General features: G+C 37.1%; 1 protein-coding gene across 1 annotated transcript; it reads right to left on the bottom strand.

The window, feature by feature from the left end:
- Positions 1-1,047: 1,047 nt before the first annotated feature.
- Positions 1,048-20,651, bottom strand: LOC128553809 (uncharacterized; the record flags this gene model as incomplete). The annotated part of the gene is made up of 4 exons (XM_053534999.1): positions 20,640-20,651; positions 10,076-10,185; positions 2,861-2,916; positions 1,048-1,272 (listed from the first exon to the last, which is right to left on the bottom strand). Coding segments are annotated over exons 1-4 (403 nt in total), but the record flags the coding sequence as incomplete, so codon positions are not given.
- Between the last annotated feature and the right edge of the window lie 772 nt (positions 20,652-21,423).

A 21,423-nucleotide genomic window follows, 5' to 3' on the forward strand; every position in this document is an offset into this window, starting at 1 on the left:
GGAGGGGTCAATTTTGACCCCGGGGTCATAATTTGAACAACTTTAGTAGAGGTCCACTAGGAAATGTTACACGTCAAATATCTAAGCTCTAGGGCTTCTGCTTTTTGAGAAGAAGATTTTTTAAGATTTTCCTGTGTAAAATCAAGTGACCCCTGGGGCGGGGTCAATTTTGACCCTGGGGTCATGATTTGAACAAACTTGGTAAAGGTCCATTAGGCAATGCTTCACACCAAATATCTAAGCTCTAGGGCTTTTGGTTTTTTAGAAGAAGATTTTTAGAGTTTTTCCTTTCGGTTGCTTTGACAACCAGAGTTCTCCATGGAATTCAATTCTTTGAACAATTTTGAAAGGGGGCCACCCAAGGATCATTCCTGTGAAGTTTGGTGTAATTCTGCCCAGTGGTTTTCAAGAAGAAGATTTTCTTACAAATTGTTGACGCACGACGGTCGACTGACGACGGACATCAAGCGGTCACAAAAGCTCACCTTGTCACTTCGTGACAGGTGAGCTAAAAAGTTACAATACAAGTAACAACAAAGGGAAGTAATTCTAAAGAAGGGACCTGTGCATGACACTTCGTCTCAAGATGGTGTACAATTGTGCTAAGTTACATCAAAATCCCTCCATGAATGAAGAAGAAATGCTTCGGACAAAGTCATTCTTGTATCTGACCTTTGGCCTCTAAGTGTGACCTTGACCTTAGACCTAGGGACCTGGTTCTTGCACAAGACACTCCATCTCGTGGTGGTGTCAACATCAATGTTACCAGATATCTATAACAGCGTGTGTTTCATATATATATATATATATAATTTTGTGGGCAGACTTTTTATCAAGTTCATTCTACGGTTCCATCTGCCCACTTTAACAGTCTTTTACTGAATGAATATATCTGCCCAATTTTGCCCATGTACTTGTTGGCATGTTATGATTGATTACATCTTTAACAGGTATCACATGATCAAATCCATCTAAAATATTTGTATACATATTTGTTGTTTTTTAAATTCCTGCATGGTATGGTAAATCAAATATAAATATACTTACCTTTATCACAATTCTTTGGAACAGCACAAGCTTCCACAAACTGTCCAGTTGTATTAATCCTTGCACAGTGGTATGTTGTTCCCTCATACCTAGCACTGCAGTTCCAATATATGATCAATTTTTCCCAATCTCTTGTATTTGTTTTTGGACAATAGCCATGGCAATGTACATCAAATGGACTGAGTGAACACTGTCGTTTTTTTCTATCCATCTTTGTAGTTAATTCTTTAAAAGAAAAAATTGAGTTCTAAGAAAATATTTTTGACATGACCTTCACAATGCTGGTGAGGAAGAGATGCCAACACTAATTACAGTCCCTCTTGACAGGACGGTATTATATGACAGGATTTTGTTTAAAAACAATGAAGTAGACGATAGAATCCCACTGAGACTGTCTTTACTTTGTTTTCTGTGTGAGCAGTTGCAACTGAACTGGCAAGTTTAGATCCAGTGTCACAGAGCTGTTGACAGGAATTCAATTTTTGCAACTTACGACTTGTTTGTAATTGTGTTTTACAGTCTATCAACTTGACTTTTTATTTTCTGATGAAGGCATCATGAAAATTGTACAATTTTTAAAAATAACAAGAAATTTTAAGGAAACTGAAAATGGCCAATATGTTTTTGATAATTGTCTCCAATTTCTACATGATTATAGCGAACTATAAATGCAGAATGTGACTTGAACAAAAATGTTTCTGTATTCATAAGACTTAAATTGTTTTTACATGATCTCACAAAAGAAGAAATACAGAATGAAGAAATATGACTAGACAAAACTGGAGTTACACAAATAATTATAGGAAGCGAAACAAAATGAGATCTAGTTGTGCTGAATGATATTAAATGGAGAAAAAAGTTTAGTTTAGTTTTCAATAATTTTCCAATTTACGGAAACAATAAAATCATCTAAATACCTATATTGCAACATCTAAACCCAAAGAGGCTCTTTTAAATAAAAGCTTTTTTCATATTGTGTAACTGCTCTGTGGTATACCAGTATTATGTACTTCATAGCTCTTTCAGTCTCAGTTATGTTGAGCATAATAAATGGGCTGAAAACTGTTACAAAAAGCTAGTCCAAATAATAGGATGATTTGGGACAGCGTGATAACTTTTGGTGACATGTTTTTTTAAGCAATCCAATAATTTGTATAATCTTGATAGAGCATTACATAAGGACCAATTGTGTGAAATTATTTTAAAATCAGACCAACGGTTTAGGAGGAGATGTCATTTGAAGATTTTTCTATTTTTAACTCTGGCAGCCTCTATGTGCAACAAAGCAGAACTGTTTGAACAATTCTAAAGAAGATCACCCTTGAAGAAGACCAGCCAATAACTGTTACATTCATGCCAAGTTTCATTAACTTCCGTCTCATGGTTTCAGAGATGTCATTAAAATGCCTAGTGCCACCATTTGAACACATTTAAGAGGGAACCTTGCCAAGATGCTACAGACCAATCTTGCTGTAATTCTGATGCAGAGGAGAAGATGTTTAAGTATATTGTTGAAGACAGATGCACAATGACTGATGATAAGACAATGGATGCCGGACCATCCACCTTTCCTGAAGGCTTCAACTAAGACTGAAGCTCACCCTGAACCTTTGGTTCAGTTGAGCTGAAAATGTCAACAAGAAAGTCCTGATAATATGTATATGTACACTTCAACAAGTTCAATCTGAACTGGAAGGAAACTGCAGGTGGTGTACACAAGAAACTGTGATGGACAAATGGACAGACTAATGAAACAGTTCAAACACTATGCCTCTGGAATTTTCAACACAAAGGGCATAAAAATATACTGTACCAATGTTATTTTCAGCTGCACTGGTATCCCTCTTCATCATTTCTGTACCAGTTTCACTGCCAAATAAGAAACAAAACATAATCTTTTTTTTTATTCTTTGATTTTAAACTCTCTATTTTTCATATTTTTACAAACATTCCTCAAAATGACTAGATCTCATGGCATGGCATTTGATAATTTAGTCATTACTTCTTTGACATATAGATTAGTCCCAAACAAATGAATAAGTATTAATTGAGGACTCTGACTGAAAATGACTACTATATCTAGATTAGACCTAAATATTATTCCCTACATATTCTATATAACAAGAGGGCCATGAAGGCCCTGTATCACAGACCTCAAGATCATCAAGATTAACATTCTGACCAAGTTTCATTAAGATATGGTCATAAATGTGGCATCTAAAGTGTTAACTAGCTTTTCCTTTGACTTGACCTAAAGACCTTGTTTTTGACCCCACATGACCCAGATTCGAACTTGACCTAAAGATCATCAAGATTAACATTCTGACTCTAAGTTTCATGAAGATACAGTCATATTATATGTGGCCTCTAGAGTGTTAACACGCTTTTTCGTTAGAATTGACCTAGTGACCTAGTTTTTGACGCCACTGTACCCAGATTTGAACTTGACTTAGATCATAAGATTAAGACATGGTCATAAATGTAGCCTCTACAGTGTTAACAAGCTTTTCCTTTGATTTAACCTGGTGACCTAGTTTTTGACCCCAGATGACCCAATATCAATCTCGTCCAAGATTTTATTAAGGGTTACATTCTGACCAAGTTTCATTAAGATTGGGCCAAAAATGTGACCTCTAGAGTGTTAACAAGCTTTTCCTTTGATTTGACCTGGTGAGCTAGTTTTTGACCCCAGATGACCCAATATCAAACTCATCCAAGATTTTATTGAGGGTAACATTCTGACCAAGTTTCATTAAGATTGGGCCAAAATTGTGACCTCTAGAGTGTTAACAAGCTTTTCCTTTGATTTGACCTGGTGACCTAGTTTTTGACCCCAGATGACCCAATATCAAACTCTTCCAAGATCTTATTGAGGGTAACATTCTGACCAAGTTTAATTAAGATTGGGCTAAAAATGTGACCTCTAGAGTGTTAACAGTCAAACTGTTGCCGAAATGAAAGAGGGGGCCTTTTCTTTTGTTATTTTCTTTTGTTTGAATAGGGAGCCCCGACCCTTCATTCTATTGTTAACAGATTGAAGCTGTTGTTCTCTATTGTTCTCTTTACTATTAAATGGCCCACTCTTTCGTTTCAGTCGCCCAGATGGACAGATGAACAGACAGACAACCTGAAACCAGTATACCTCACTTATAACTTTGTTGTTCGGGTGTGTGTGTGTGTGGGGGGGGGGGGGATACAATAAGATTAAGAAATGTAACATATGGTAGAAAAAGTAGAGGTTGAGGTTAGAAGATTATTACAAGAGGGCATTTTCAAATCAGGCCAGTAGTTTCATGCTCAAAGGATTACATCAGAGGAGGATAGCAGCAAAATTTTGACTGATGAATCCCAAAGGACAGGAACAACAAAGGGAAGAAATTTAACCAAAAAGGAAAAAAATATAACAAGGTGTACAGATATGTCAAAATACACCTAGATAGCCCATATAAAGCAACCTAAGTCCAAAATGAGGTCAAGGTCAAGGTCAAACTGAGGTCAGGTGATGTCTGAAGATGAGGAATGGCCACAGGTTACATCTGCATTAGTATCAAGTCATTCTAGTAAGGGGTATTGATGCTAGACGAAACGGTCGCATTTGGTTAACCTCGTATGGACGGACCAACGGACGGACGGACAGGGCAATCACTATATGCCTCCCACATCAGTAGATGCTGGGGGCATAAAAATTATTGTAAGGAACAAAAGAAAGATCTACCAAACAAGAGGGTCATGATGACCCTGAATCACTCACCTGACTATATTGAACCACATGTTTCAAATGGCAAACTAATGCTAATCTATTAGAAAGTAGATCAGTAGGTCACATTTATGGTCACTGAAAGACAGTTTTTTAAAACTGTATATGTCATCCAAATTTCAAGGCTGTATCTTAAACTACAGGGTTCCCACACTTTTACCTCTATGAAATTTAAGGACTTTTCCAGGACTTTTCCAGGACCTTGCTGCAATTTTCAAGGACCTCTGTTTGACATATAGGGTTGTACGTTCCCATCAATTTTTCTAGATTTAGTGTAAAAATATATATGAACAAGAGGGCAATGACTGCTTAAAAGTTTTTCTTTCTTTTTTTTTAATTTTGTTTTCTTACTGTGCTCAAGCTTCAGTTTATGAATCATTTACTTGTCTAGCATGTTGTGAAGACTTAATCAACTCCTTCATAATAACTACACCTCTGGTGCCACCTACATTATTTAGATACTTTGATACACGTCTAGCAAATGAATTTTTTTCAGTCATGTTGAATGATGTTTGATCACTGAATTCAAGCGTGCCACTAATCACGATTTTCACAATTTTTCTCGAAAAAATTCGGATTTCACAGGACATGTTAAAAATCGACAAAAAATGACCGAAAGGCGAAAGCCTAGAATTACTGTTTAAAAATTCAAGCATAGTTACCAATATTATATAAGACTAAGGCTCATCAACCACAAAAACATTGGTATTTTCGGAAAAGGAAATTCAAATGACATCCATGTCTGCCATTTTGAATCATGAATTACTTCCCTTAGCAAAATGGGATAATTCCCGGTATTTTCCCATACCTTTACCGTTTTCTCGCCAAATTCCCGATATTTTCACGGCCGGGAGTCACTTTTTGAAATTCATGGACTTTTCCCGTTTTCCCGGATAGTGTGGGAACCCTGAAACTAGAGTGATCACAAGAAACGCGGTAATGCCACGAAACCAGGTTTTCAACACTTTTCATAAGAATAAACAAGAGTGCCAAAACAATATACACCCGTCACAGCAAATTTCTTTACTCTAGCACCTGTATTTGTAGATGTAATTTTAATTTAGTGATTGTTTAGTAATCATTGTAATTCTTTTGTTTTTCTAAGTCCACAAAAAAACTCCTTACCAGGTAGAGATACCTTAAAATACACCTAAAATTAGAAAGTAACAACTATGTTGTCCCACAGAAAAGTGGTCTTGGTTTTTCCCTACGGTCAATTATAAAAAAGTTACAATATAAGTTATTTATAGTAACAACTAAGGGAAGTTAATCTTTAAAAAAAAAAAAAAAAAAAAAAATTTGTAAGTCCATACAGAAATCCTTACCAGGTAGAGATTGGTCAAAATACACCTCAAAATTGGATGTAACATGCATGTTGTACTACAGAAAAGTGGTCTCGATTTTTCCCTACGTCTAGTAATGAAAAAGTTACAATATAAGCTATTTATAGTAACAACAAAGGGAAGTAATTCTAAAGAAGGGAACTGCGCAAGACACTTCGTCTCATGATGGTGTATAATTGTGCCAAGTTACATCAAAATCCCTCTATGCATGAAGAAGATATGCTCCGGACAAAGTTTTCATTCTTGTATCCTTTGACCTCTAAGTGTGACCTTGACCTTAGACCTAGGGACCTGGTTCTTGCGCAATACACTCCGTCTCATGATGGTGAACAATTGTGCCAACTTTCATCAAAATCCCTCCATGCATGTAGAAGATATGCTAACCCTAACCCTAACCTAACCCTAACCCTATTTTTAGTAACAATGACCTTGACCTTGATCCCAGAAACCCAAAAATCAATCCCAAGCTACAACTTTATATAAGTTTTCTATACACCAAGTTTCATCATGATAGCTCATTCCTAAGTTAAGTTATTGACCGGAAACCCTTTTTCTATTTTAAGTAACAGTGACCTTGACCTTGACCCCAGAAACCCCAAAATCAATCCCAGCCTTTGTCTTAATATAAGCTACAAACATACCAAGTTTTATTCAAATATCTTTACCGAAACAAAAGTTATTGACCGGAAACACCAGTTTGACGCCGCCCGCCGGCCCGCCCGACCAACAACATACCCCAACCTAATAACTCAGGTTTTCAAGCAGAAGTTTACGCACGTACACACAGACGACATAGACCTACTGACCTAGTTTTTGACTGCAGTTGACCCAGTTTCAAACTTGATCTAGGTATCATCAAGGTGAACATTCTGACCAATTTTCATGAAGATCCATTGAAAGGTATGGCCTGTAGAGAGGTCACAAGGTTTCTCTATTTTTAGACCTACTAACCTAGTGTTTAATGGCACGTGACCCAGTTTCGAACTTGACCTAGATATCATCAAGGTGAACATTCTGACCAATTCTCATAAAGATCCATTTAAAGGTATGGCCTCTAGAGAGGTCACAAGGTTTCTCTATTTTAAGACCTACTGACCTAGTTTTTGACCGCAAATGACCCAGTTTCAGACTTGATCTAGATATCATCAAGGTGAACATTCAGATCAACTTTCATGAAGATCCATTGAAAAATTTGGCCTCTAGGGAGCTCACAAGATTTCTCTATTTTTAGACCTACTGACCTAGTTTTTGATCCCACGTGACCCAGTTTCGAATCTGACCTAGATATCATCAAGATGAACATTCTGACCAATTTTCATGAAGATCCATTGAAAGCTATGGCCTGTAGAGAGGTCACACGGTTTCTCTATTTTTAGACCTACTGACCTAGTTTTTGAACGCACATGACCCAGTTTCAAACTTGACCTTGATATCATCAAGGTGAACATTCTGACCAACTTTCATGAAGATCTATTGAAAAATATGGCCTCTAGGGAGGTCACAAGGTTTTTCTATTTTTAGACCTACTGACCTAGTTTTTTGAACGCACGTCACCCCGTTTCGAACCTGACCTAGATATCATTAAGGAGAACATTATCACAAATTTTCATGAAGCTCCATTTAAAAGTATGGACTCTAGAGAGGTCACAAGGTTTTTCTATTTTTAGACCTACTGACCTAGTTTTTGACCGCACGTGACCCAGTTCGAACTCGACCTAGATATCATCAAGTTGAACATTCTGACCAATTTTCATGAAGATCCATTGGAAAATATGGCCTCTAGGGAGGTCACAAAGTTTTTCTATTATTTGACCTACTGACCTAGATTTTAACCGCATGTGACCCAGTTTCGAACCTGACCTAGATATCATCAAGGTGAACATTCTGACCAACTTTCATGGAGATCTATTGAAATGTACGGACTCTAGAAAAGTCACAAGGTTTTTAACCCCACGTGACCCAGTATCAAACTTGACCTAGATATCATAAAGGCGAACATTCTGACCAATTTTCATGAAGATCCATGAAAAATATGGCCTCTAGGGAGGTCACAAAGTTTTTCTATTATTTGACCTACTGACCTAATTTTTGACTCCACGTGACCCAGTTTCAAACTTGACCTAGATATCATCAAGGTGAACAGTCTGACCAACTTTCATAAAGATCCCATGAAAAATGTGACCTCTAGAGTGGTCACAAGAAAAAGTTTACGCATGGACGCACGCACGGAAGACGGACGCTGCGCGATCACAAAAGCTCACCTTGTCACTTTGTGACTGGTGAGCTAATAAAAACAAGAGCACTGCAATGCAACGCAAATGCAGAGCAATATACACACAAAACAAAGTCATATGACCTTTGACCCCTAAGTGTGACCTTGACCTTGAAGTGAGCCATCCAAAACATGCACTCAGCACGTCGTTTCGATGAGATGAACATTTGTGTCAGGTTTCTTTAAAATCCTTCAAGGGGTTCAAGAGTTACACAGCGGAAGGGAAATTGCTGACCTACAGACAGACAGACAGACAGACACCGAGGCAATAACATAATACGTCCCTTCGGGCGTATAAAAAGGAATCAAGATTTTATGGTGATACAAGTTGTGTGCAAGTTTGGTTAAATTCAAATCATAAATGAAGCTGCTACTGTGCAGACAAAGTCAAAATAGCTAATTTTGGCCCTTTCAGGGGCCATAACTCTGGAGCCTATTAGGGGATACGGCCGGTTCAAGAAAGGAACCAAGATCTTATGGTGACACAAATTTTGTGCAAGTCTGATTAAATTCAAATCATAAATGAAGCTGCTATTGTGCAGACAAGGTCAAAATAGCTAATTCTGGCCCTTTCAGGTGCCATAACCCTGGAGCCCATAATGGAATCTGACCAGTTCAAGAAAGCTGCATTAAAGCTTCAAACCAAAAGCAATCCTGACGATATGGCAAGTATAATAATCCATTCATTGAATATTCAAGCCAAACAAGGAGCTGCGTTCAATAAACGCTTGATGCCCCCAGTGGCATCCTTGTCGACACAAAGCAACCTAAGTCCAAAACGGGGTCAAGGTCAAACTGAGGTCAGGTGATGTTTGAAGATGAGGAATGGTCACAGGTTATATCTGTATTACTATCAATTCATTCTTGTAAGTGGTAATAATGCTAGACAAACGGTCCCATTTGGTTAACCAAGAGATGTCCCATATAAAGCAACCCAAGTCCAAAATGAGGTCAAGGTCAAGGTCAAACTGAGGTCAGGTGATGTCTGAAGATGAGGAATGGTCACAGGTTACATCTGCATTAGTATAAAGTCATTCTAGTAAGGCGTATTGATGCTAAGACGAAACGGTCCCATTTGGTTAACCTCGTACGGACGGACGGACGAACGAACGGATGGACGGACAGGACGATCACTATATGCCTCCCGCATTAGCAGATGCCAGAGGCATAAAAATGTAGACAAATAATCTACATAAACTTACAGCTTCAACCGAAATGAATGAAATGAAAGGTGAGCTAATATAAATACAAAACACACAATCTTTCAAAAATCTATTTAGGCTGGGTTTTTCATGTCTACAATTCTTATCACTACCATATCATGACTGCACCCTCATGTTTTGAGAGGAGTGTAAGGCAGCTGGTTAGCTCAGTCAGTAGAGCACTCGCCCTGTAAGCAAGGGTCCCGGGTTAGAGCCCAGGACTGACTGCACAGTTTTTCTCACCCTACGAGTCGTCTGATTGGTTCAAATAAAAATAGATTTGCGAAAATAAAAATAGCAATATCGGAAATCCAAATATACAGAAAGGTGAATGCGAATGAATCATCCTCAGATCTTCGTTTAGAAGATCAAGTACTTTAGTCAGATTGCAAAACACATCTCCTTCAATATTTGTACTTCTTAAACCTTGCACAGTTCCTTATGGTAAAATTACCTTCTTGAAGCTCTAATCTGAACTCTATTCCCACTGTTTCTGTTGTCAATATTCTGGTGAATGTCTGTAACTGGTTTACCTTTGACTGTAGCCACAAATACAAACAAAATCTGCAAAGTTAAACAAAGGAGTTAACATTACATGCATGGTCTGGTTACAGTCCAGTGGAACAGAAGGATTAATCCTTTAATCCTTTTCAAATTAACAGAAACCCAATTAATTAAACCTACCTGCAATTTACTTAATGCTTGGTTCAAATAAATTAATTCTCTCTTGAAATGATTTTCTGCACATTAATCATGAGATTTGTATCAAAGATAAAAGGTAAAGGTAGATTCCTGGAAGAACAGAGCACCCCAAACACAACCACAATAAAAAGAAGAAGCTGTAACGTAAATATATTGTATATGTAATCCTTCAAAAATCCAACAACAAGTACATCTTAATTATATGCAGAATACAGAAAAAGGGGGGTGGGGGATAAGGGGTAGATAACAAGAGGGCCATGATGGCCCTAAATCGCTCACCTGAGTAATATTGCTCTTAATGATAAGATCAAGTTTTAACTTAGATCACATAGGCATACACATTAAATATCATCAGGATAAATATTTTTCTGGTAACAATCCCTTTTGACCTATGGGTCACATACTAGTCAGGGCTAATCTCAATACCAAGTTTGAGGGTCCTAGGCTCAAATGCTGCATTTTTGTACTAGCATGACCATTCCTTACCCTGGAAGACTTAAATCACATTTAAAACCTTTCTCATTAGATGCTGCTGAGGTATATTCATTTACATAGAATAAAGGGAGGTAATCTGTCATAAATTCAGTCAAAAGTTATCTACCCTGATGTCAGAGTCCATCTGATGGCATAAATGACATTTCAAATCAGCATCTTCATTGGTTACTGAGATACACCCATTTTAATTTGAAACAAAGGGAAGTAATTTTACATAAAATCAGTTCACAGTTATCTACCCTGATTGTCTCAGTCCAACTAATGACAATAATGAAATTTCAAATGAGACCTATAATTACTTACTGAGATAAATCCATTTTTAATAAAATCAGGGGAGGTAATCATGCATTGGTATATGCATGTAGAACATACAGAGTACAAGCCTTTACAACAATATATTAGAAAAGTATTCATATCGATAAACGTTCAATCAGGGTTATCTAACATGACTATTTCTTACCATGGAAGACATAAATAACATTTCAAACCAATCTCATTAAAAGCTGCTAGGTATATTCATTTACATACAAGTAGGCCATGATGGCCCTATACATTGCTCATCAGATGATCTAGCCTACTGACCTAGTTTTTGACCCCACATAACCCAGATTGAAACTTGACCTAGAAATCATCAAGCCAAACTTTCTGACTAAGTTTCATAAAGATTGGGTCACAAATGTGGTCTCTAGAGTGTTCACAAGCTATTTCTTTGATCTAACCTACTGACCTAGTTTTTGACCCCACATGACCCAGTTTCAAACCTGACCTAGAGATCATCAAGACAAACATTCTGACCAAAGTTCATAAAGATTAGGTCAAAAATGTGGTCTCTAGAGTGTTCACAACCTTTTCCTTTGATCTGACCTACTGACCTAGTTTTTGATCCCACATAACCCAGTTTCGAACTTGATCTAGAGATCATCAAGACTAACATTCTGACTAAGTTTCATAAAGATTGGGTCAAAAATGTGGTCTCTAGAGTGTTCACAAGCCTTTCCTTTGATCTGACCTACTGGCCTAGTTTTTGAACCCATATGACCCAGTTTCAAACTTAACCTAGAGATCATCAAGACAAACATTCTGACCAAGTTTCATAAAGATCAAGTCAAAAATGTGGTCTCTAGAGTGTTCACAAGGTTTTCCTTTGATCTGACCTACTGACCTAGTTTTTTAACCCCAAATAACCCAGTTTCAAATTTGACCTAGAGATCATCAAGACTAACATTCTGACCAAGTTTCATAAAGACTGGGTCAAAAATGTGGTCTCTAGAGTGTTCACAAGCTTTTCCTTTGATCTGACCTAGTTGTTGACCCCACATGACCCAGTTTCGAACTTGACCTAGAGATCATCAAGACAAACATTCTGACCAAGTTTCATAAAGATTGGGTCAAAAATGTGGTCTCTAGAGTGTTCACAAGGCAAATGTTGATGCACGACGCGCGCCGACAGACGCCGGACAATGACCGGTCACAATAGCTCACCTTGAGCACTTTGTGCTCTGGTGAGCTAAAAAAATAAAGGGAGGTAATTTGTCATAAATTCAGTCAATATGTATCTTCACCGATTGTCCAAGTCAATCTGATGGCGTAAATGAAATTTCAGATCAGTATCTTCATTAGTTACGGAGATATACCCATTTTAATTTTAAATAAAGGGAGGTAATTTGACATAAATCAGTCCATAGTTATCTACCCTGATTGTCTCAGTCCAACTAATGACTATAATGAAATTTCAAAGGAGTCCTATAAGTACTAAATAGTAAGTAAAATAACTCTGGAACCTATGATTGGTTCTGACAGATTCATCATGGAATCCAAGATTTATTGTTGTTGAAGATATTTTGCAAGTTTGTATCAAATCAAACCATAAAGTCTCTATATGGCTGCAAAAGCCAAAATAGCAAATTCTGGACCTTTAATGGGCCATAACTCTGGAACCCATGATGTAATCTGGCCAGTTTTCGAAAGGAACTGAGATATTATGCCAATACAAGTTGTGTGCAAGTTTGATTAATGCTGATTGCAAAATGTGGTCTCTGTCGTGTTCACAAGCCAAAAATAGCAAATTTTGGCCCTTTAAGAGGCCATTACTCTGGAATCCATAACGGGATCTGGCCAGTCTTCGAAAGGAACTGAGATATTATGCCAATACAATTTGTGTGCAAGTTTGATTAATGCTGATTGCAAAATGTGGTCTCTGTCGTGTTCACAAGCCAAAAATAGTAATTTTGGCCCTTTAAGGGGCTATAACTCTGGAACCCATGATGTTATCTGGCCAGTTTTCAAAAGGAACCAAGATATTATGTATTATGCCAATACAAGTTGTGTGCAAGTTTAATTAAAATTGATTGCAAACTGTGGTCTCTATCGTGTTCACAAGAAATTGTGGGCGGACTACGGACGGACGACGGATGAAGGGCGATCGCAAAAGCTCACCTTGTCACTACGTGACAGGTGAGTTAAAAAAGGTAAGGTGTTGGGGGAAAGTGGAAAAAAGGCAAGAATGAATATTCAAAAGGGAAAGCCTTTCCTAAAACGCAGTCTCCCTCAGCGTAAACCACAGCAGACATGCATGTACACATGACAAAAACACACACACACAATTAACACAGATAAGCAAACAACGCAGTGGGGCACCACCCAAGACACACACACAAGCAGGAAAAAACAACAGTTGGGCACTGCCTCAGGATGGCCAGCAGCCAAAATTATTAAAGTATTAAAACAACTGAAGAGAGGTTTGAATCATTTGAAGGGCACAGTAATTGAAATCATAAGAATTTAAGCTAAATCTATTTAACCTATTAATTCATCAATTCATTTTGAGCACTCTTTAAATGAATTGATTAAATGATTTAAATCTCTCTGAACTGGCAAGCAGGCTACTATGGAGTGTCTGCAAAACAGAAAGGGTCCTAAAAGCTAAATACTATTTACCCATAATTTTTGTAAGAAAACCATTTCTTGGTACACATTAAATGATTAAAAGCTAAAATTTAAGAAGCTAAAAACTATCATTTTATGATAATCTGTATTGTTTTTGAAGTAATACACAAATTTTCCTATGCATTACTATCAATTATATGTCCTGCATGCCTAGTGATGTATCGAATAACGCTGAGTAGTAGTACTAGCTGCAAGTTTTCATTTCTACTTCCCATTAAGATATTCCATTGCATGTGCATGTTTAAATGACTAAAGGTATGTATGATAACTCCTGATCACTATCTTTGTGAGGATGGCCCTAAATCGCTCACCTGAGTTCCATTGCTCAAGTTTCATAAAGATAGTTGTGTAAATTTATTTAAAATCAGGCCAGTGGTTTGTAAGATTATCAAAGTTTTCTATACAGATATATAGAGAAAAAGTGCTGTCCACTGGGGGACATATTGTATAACTGAAAGAATTTAGTAAAGGGTCTCTTAAGGAACATTTGAGACAAATTGGACCAGTGGTTTCACTTTTGACTGTATTTTCTTCAATTTTTTAAAATTACTGGCTGTTACAGTCAAATGGTCTGTATTTCATAGTAGTTTCTTATTTCCACTTTAAATACTTCTGACTGAGCACTGCTAATTTACAACTATGGACATGTATTTTGTGTGATGTTCAGAAATTTCCACTGTATAGAAAGCTAAGTTGTCTTTGAATATGGAGATCAGTGATGTTTTTGCAAATGAACACTCAATCAAAGTTGCAGCTCTGACGGTAGTAATGTGTTGCTAGTGAAGCTTTCTTGTGGGTTTTGCTGTAATTACTATGGAGAAGTGGCTTATTGTGCAAGTCCAAACATATTGATACAAGAATGTGTAAATAGACAGTAGAGAAGAAAATCTTATTGGAAAATATGAAAACTTACATGTTCATTTTGTTTGTTTTAGGTTTAACGCTGTTATTCAACAGTATTTCAGTCATGTAATGGCGGGCAGTTAACTTAACCAGTATTCCTGGATTCTGTACCAGTACAAACCTGTTCTCTGCAAGTAACTGCCAACTTCCCCACATGAATTATCAGAGGTGGAGGACGAATGATTTCAGACACAATGTCTTTTATCAAATCATCACAGAGAACATGCGCCCCGCCCGAGGATCAAACTCGCGACCATGCGATCCGTAGACAAACGCTCTCCCTACTGAGCTAAGCGTTAATTTTGATTTTAACAATATTCAATGATCACCAACTGGATTAATTTTGTTAAAAGACAATATGTAATCACAGGTTAGTAAGGCCTACAGACATTTGAATCTATAAGATGTAACAGTATATGGAGACAAAATGTTAAATCAGAAAGTGAAAGTGTAACTACATTGGCCACTGATCGAGACTAAGTTCTAGGGCAATCAACGCCAGTATTAGGAGATCCATTATGTTCATATTTAAGACTTGAACTCCAAGTCTGACCTTGACCTTTGGGATATTGACATTGATTTGCGTGCAAGGCAGCGATGTTTGATTGTGAACAATTGTGCCAGCTTATTTTTAAAATTCCACCATAGATGACAAAGTTATGGTCTGATAAAGTTCAACTATTGTCATATAATTTGACCTTGAAACAAATGTGACCTTGACTTTTGAGATACTGACATTGATTTAGTTTAAAAACATTTTATTCCCAGTAATACATGTACAAACTAGAGATGCTTTTGAGAAAAGCGCTTGTCTCCCACAACTGCCCCTATGAAAAATGTCTAGTTTCTCTTGATGGTCTAGACAAGTGGATCCAATTAGATGGATGAGTGGATCCAATCAATAATTCAAGGGCCATAATTCAAAAGTGCCTAGGTGGATTTGGCTAGTTATCGAATTTGGCTGAGGTCTTATGGTCAAACACATTTTGTTCAAGTTTGGTGAAGATCAGATCGGATGAGAAATCATCGACTTAGAGAGCAGACAAGAATTAATTCAAGGGCCATAACTCCAAAATGCCTGGACCGATTTGGCTAGTTATCAAACTTGGCCGAGGCCTCCTTGTAAAACACATTTTGTTCAATTTTGGTGAAGATCGGATGAGAAATGTTTGACTTAGAGTGCGGACAAGAGTAAAATGGCCGATTATTGGGTAATTCAAGGGCCATAACTCTAAAATGCCTAAACCGATTTGGCTTAGTTATCGAACTTGGCCCAGGCCTCATTGTAAAACGCATTTTGTTCAAGCTTGGTGAAGATCGGATGAGACATATTTGACTTGAGTGCGGACAAGAGTAAAAAGGCCGATTTTTGGTAATTCAAGAGCCATAACTCCAATACGCTTGGACCGATTTGGCTAGTTATCGAACTTGGCCGAGGTCTTATTGTCAGACACATTTTGTTCAAGTTTGGTAAAAATCGGATGAGAAATGTTCGACTTAGAGTGCGGACAAGCTTTGTGACAGACAGAGATAAACACACACATACATAGACTGGAGTAAATCAATATGTCTCCCACACCACTGTGTGGTGGGAGACATAATTAAATACATTCATCATAGTTTGAAAGGATAAAAATGAAAGACATAGTCTTATAAAATTCCTCTCCTGACATTGATTTGGGGTGTGACACGTCATTTGAATTAATGAGCCAAGTTATTTTAATATATCACAATAAATGACAAGGTTACTGTGCAAAAAAGATCGTATTATTGAAGATACACAAAGCTATCATTGTGGCGACTACTAATAAACCATCAAGATGTATGTTACTTGTGGAATAGAAGTTCATAGCCTTTAACATTATTGTAAAATATCACAAAGGCACTAAACTTCTACAAGTAAAACACAGAAGCTAGCACTTCAATTACACAGTTTATAACATTTTTTTTTTTTTTACTGAGCAAGATCCAAACTGTTTGTTAGCCATAAAAATATATAAATATGCTGGAGTTTCTTATGTGCACCAGGCACGCCATATTCTACAATATTATATCTTGACATGTGTTCCAATCCTGGTCAAGAGACAAATTTTCTAAAATTCACACAGAAAAATTACAACAAGAGGGCCATGAAGGCCCTGTATCGCTCACCTGACCTATTGACTTAAAGATCATTAAGATTAACATTCTTACCAAGTTTCATTAAGATAAGGTCATAAATGTGGCCTCTAAATTGTTAACTAGCTTTTCCTATGATTTGACCTGGTGACCTAGTTTTTGACCCCACATGACCCAGTTTCTAATTTTGCCTAGAGATCATCAAGATAAACATTTTGTGTAAGTTTTTATCAAATCAAAGCTAAATGAAACCTCTATAATTATGGCTGAAAGGGTCAAAACAGAAAATTTTGCTGCTTTTAGGGGAAGTAACTCTAGAACTCATGGTGGAATCTAGCCGGTTTTGAAAAGGAACTGAGATCTTATTGTGACTTAAGCTGTGTGTAAGTGTGGTTAAAATCAAATGTAAAATGTCTCTATCATGTTCACAAGGTAAAAATTAACAAATTTTGGCTCTTTCAGGGGTCAATCAGGGACCGTAACTCTGGAACCTATGATTGGATCTGGCGGACTCATCATGGAATTTAAGATCTATTGTTGTTAAAGATATTTTGCAAGCTTGTATCAAATCAAATCATAAATGAAGTCTCAATATGTCTGCAAAAGCCAAAACAGCAAATTTTGGCCCTTTAAGGGACCATAACTCTGGAACCCATGATGGAATCTGGCCAGTTTTCGAAAGGAACCAAGATATTATGCCAATACAAGTTGTGTGCATTATTAAATTAATTGATTAAAATCAACTGGAAAATGTGGTCTCTATCATGTTTAAAAGAAATTGCGGATGGACAGACAAAGGGCGATCACATAACCTCACCTTGTTACTACGTAACAGGTGAGCTAAAAAACTGAGATAACAACAGAGGACATGCTAAATGAGATGATCATCCCTCCTCTACTTTCAAGACCAACCACATTACAACATCGATGATGAACCACTGAAAATCTACGCCACTAAGATTGAACATGACCTAGAGTTCGGAACAAACATAATAAATAAAATAGCACAGAAACACTCTGTTTAGACAAGAACTATACCAGACATTTTATTTATTCCATTTATAATCTATTCAAATAGACAAGAACACTTTTTAATTTCATAACTACTTTATTTCTACTATAATATAGATCTATATTGTACATGACATTCTAAACACTACATTCTACTTTTAGCTCACGGACACGTGACTAAAAACACTGGATTTTTGTACCTTACTATGATATACTGTGCTATGTATACCCTCGGAGATTTCAACATTAATTACTTGCCAGAAAATAAGTATGAACAAGAGGGCCATGAAGGCCCAGTATCGCTCACCTGACCTATTGACCTAAGGATCAGCAAGATTAACATTCTGACCAAGTTTCATTAAGATATGGTCATAAATGTGGCCTCTAGAATGTTAACTAGCTTTTCCTTTGATTTGATCTGGTGACCTTGTTTTTGACCCCACATGATCCAGATTTGCATTTGACCAAAGATTATCAAGGTTAACATTCTGACCAAGTTTCATGAAGATACAGTCATAAATGTGGCCTCTAGAGTGTTAACAATCTTTTCCTTTGATTTGACTTGGTGATCTAGTTTTTGACATTAACATTCTGACCAAGTTTCATTAAGATAAGGTCATAAATATGGCTTATACTAGCTTTTCCTTTGATTTGACCTGGTGACCTAGCTTTTGGCCCCATCTGACCCAGACTTAAAGCTTCCCTAAAGATCATCAAGATTAACATTCTGACCAAGTTCCATTAAGATATGGTCATAAATGTGGCCTCTAAAGTGCTAACTAACTTTTCCTTTGATTTGACCAGGTGACCTAGTTTTTGACCCCACATGACCTAGATTCAAACTTGACCTATAGATCATCAAGATTAACATTCTGACCAAGTTTCATTAAGATATGGTCATAAATGTGACCTCTAGAGTGTTAACTAGCTTTTCCTTTGATTTGACCTGGTGACCTAGTTTTTGACCCTGCATGACCCAGATTCAAACTGGACCTGAAGATCATCAAGATTAACATTCTGACTTAGATTCATGAAGATATAATCATAAATGTGTTAACAAGCTTTTCCTTTGATTTGACCTGGTGACCTAGTTTTTGACCCCAGATAACCCAATATTTAACTCGTCCAAAATTTTATTAAGAGTAACATTCTGACCAAGTTTCATTAAGGTTGGGCCAAAACTGTGACCTCTAGTGTTAACAAGCTTTTCCTTTGAATTGACCTAGTGACCTAGTTTTTGAACCCAGATGACCCAATATCGAACTCATCCAAGACTTCATTGAGGGTAACATTCTGACCATGTTTCATTAAGATAGGGCCAAAATTGTAAACTCTAGAGTGTTAACAAGCTTTTCCTTTGATTTGACCTGGTGACCTAGTTTTTGACCCTAGATAACCCAATATCAAACTCGTCCAAGATTTTATTGGGAGTAACATTCTGACCAAGTTTCATTAAGGTTGGGCCAAAACTGTGACCTCTAGTGTTAACAAGCTTTTCCTTTGAATTGACCTAGTGACCTAGTTTTTGACCCCAGATGACCCAATATCAAATTCGTCCAAGATTTTATTGAGGGTAACATTCTGACCAAGTTTCATTAAGATTGGGGCAAAATTGTGACCTCTAGAGTGTTAACAGTCAAATTGTTGACGACGGACAGACGACGGACAGACAGATGGTCCACTACTTTAGGGTTTGTGGGCCAACAGCCAAAGAGCCATTTTTAAGGGGCCAACAATGGCCCCAAAGAACCTGCTGAACAACCAAAAAGGCTCGTTAAGGGTCCCCCCCCCCCCACCCAAGTTTTGGACACATTGTGTAATGGGCCATATCTTGAAAACACATTTTTTACCTCCCCTGTGGCCCTCTGATTCATTTACAGCAAACATCAAAGGGCCATGGCCCCTTGTTTATAAAAGGCCCCCTATTCACCTCTGGGCTATTAAAATGGCCCCAAAACCAAGTTTAGAGACACAGACAGACAACAACGGACACAGGGCGATCACAAAAGCTCACTTTGAGCACTTTGTGCTCAGGTGAGCTAAAAATTCACAAATAAAAAATGGCAGGATAAAATAATAAAATTCGGTATTAATCGACTTATTAAAATCCCAACACGAGTAACAAAACTAAGTTCTACTATTATTGATCACATACCGGTATATACTACAAGGTGTGAATATGTAGGTGAAATACTGGTGCCAAATTACAATATCAGTGATCATTACCCAATATGTTTCACGAGATCGATGAAACATACTAATGAAAATCAAGATAGTCACAAAACAATAAAGTACAGGTCTTTAAAATTTTTTGATGAAGCCAGTTTTCGGGACGACTTGTCAACTGCACCATTTCATTTGATAGAAACATTCTCTGACCCCAATAAATCATACATTTTCTTTATTCTATTTTAAACAACATTCTGATAAAACATGCACCTATGAAAACGAAAAAGGTAAAACGCGACACACAAACTTCGTGGTTTACAGAAGATATTAAACAAGAGAGCCATAATGGCCCTATATCGCTCACCTGTTATCATTGCACTTAAGGACAAGAAGGTCAAAAAAATCATAATCATGAATTATGAGAAATATAGTTGAAATTTTCTTAAAGCTACTTCAAATAAAATTATTCCCAAATCAGACCAGTAGTTTCATACAATAAGTTTTCTGTATAGCCATATGGGAAAATGAGCCCCTCACCCAGGCGGCCACTTTTTCAATGAATCATAATTATTTGAAGGAATTTGGTAGAGGGTCACCCAAGAAACATTTGTGTAAAATTATTTTGAAAACAGACTAGCAGTTTCTGACAAAAAGATTTTCAAAGTTCTATATACATTTGTAGGCATATCGGGAAAATAAGCAAAACCCCTTGGGGGCCATGTTTTTCGCTGAATCAAAATTATTTGAAGGAATATAATAGAGGGTCACCCAAGGAACACTAGTCTTGTGTAAAATTGTTTATAAAACAGTTTTCTATATAGCCATATAGGGAAAACAAGCCCCACACCCCTTTCAGGGGCCATAACTATAGAATCCATGCTGCGATTTTCCCAGTTAAAGATTGGAACCGAGATCTCATAGTAATACAAGTTCTTTGAAAGTTTAGATAAATTCATATCATAAAAGAAGCTGCTATTGTGCAGACAAGGTTGAAATAGCTATTTCTTGCCTTTTCAGGGGCTATAACTCTGAAACACATAATGGGATCTGTCTGGTTCAAGAAAGGAACCAAGATCTTAAGGTTATATAAGTTATGTGCAAGTTAGATTAAATTTAAATTGTAAATGAAGCTGCCATTGTGCAGACAAGGTCAAAAAAGCTAATTTTGGCCCTTTCAGGGGCATTAACTCTGGAACCCATTATGGGATCTGGCCGGTTCAAGAAAGCAACCAAGATCTTATGGTGACACAAATTTTGTGTAAGTTTGATTAAATTCAAACCATAAATGAAGCTGCTATTGTGCAGACAAGGTCAAAATAGCTAATTCTGGTCCTATCAGGGGCAATAACTCTGGAACCCATAATGGAATCTGGCCAGTTCAAAAAAGGCACCGAGATCTTGTGGTGATACAAGTTGTGTGCAAGTTTGGTTCAAATCAAATCATAAATGAAGCTGCTA

The sequence above is a fragment of the Mercenaria mercenaria genome, unplaced genomic scaffold (assembly GCF_021730395.1).
Source record: "Mercenaria mercenaria strain notata unplaced genomic scaffold, MADL_Memer_1 contig_4346, whole genome shotgun sequence".
Taxonomy (NCBI): Eukaryota; Metazoa; Mollusca; class Bivalvia; order Venerida; family Veneridae; genus Mercenaria; species Mercenaria mercenaria.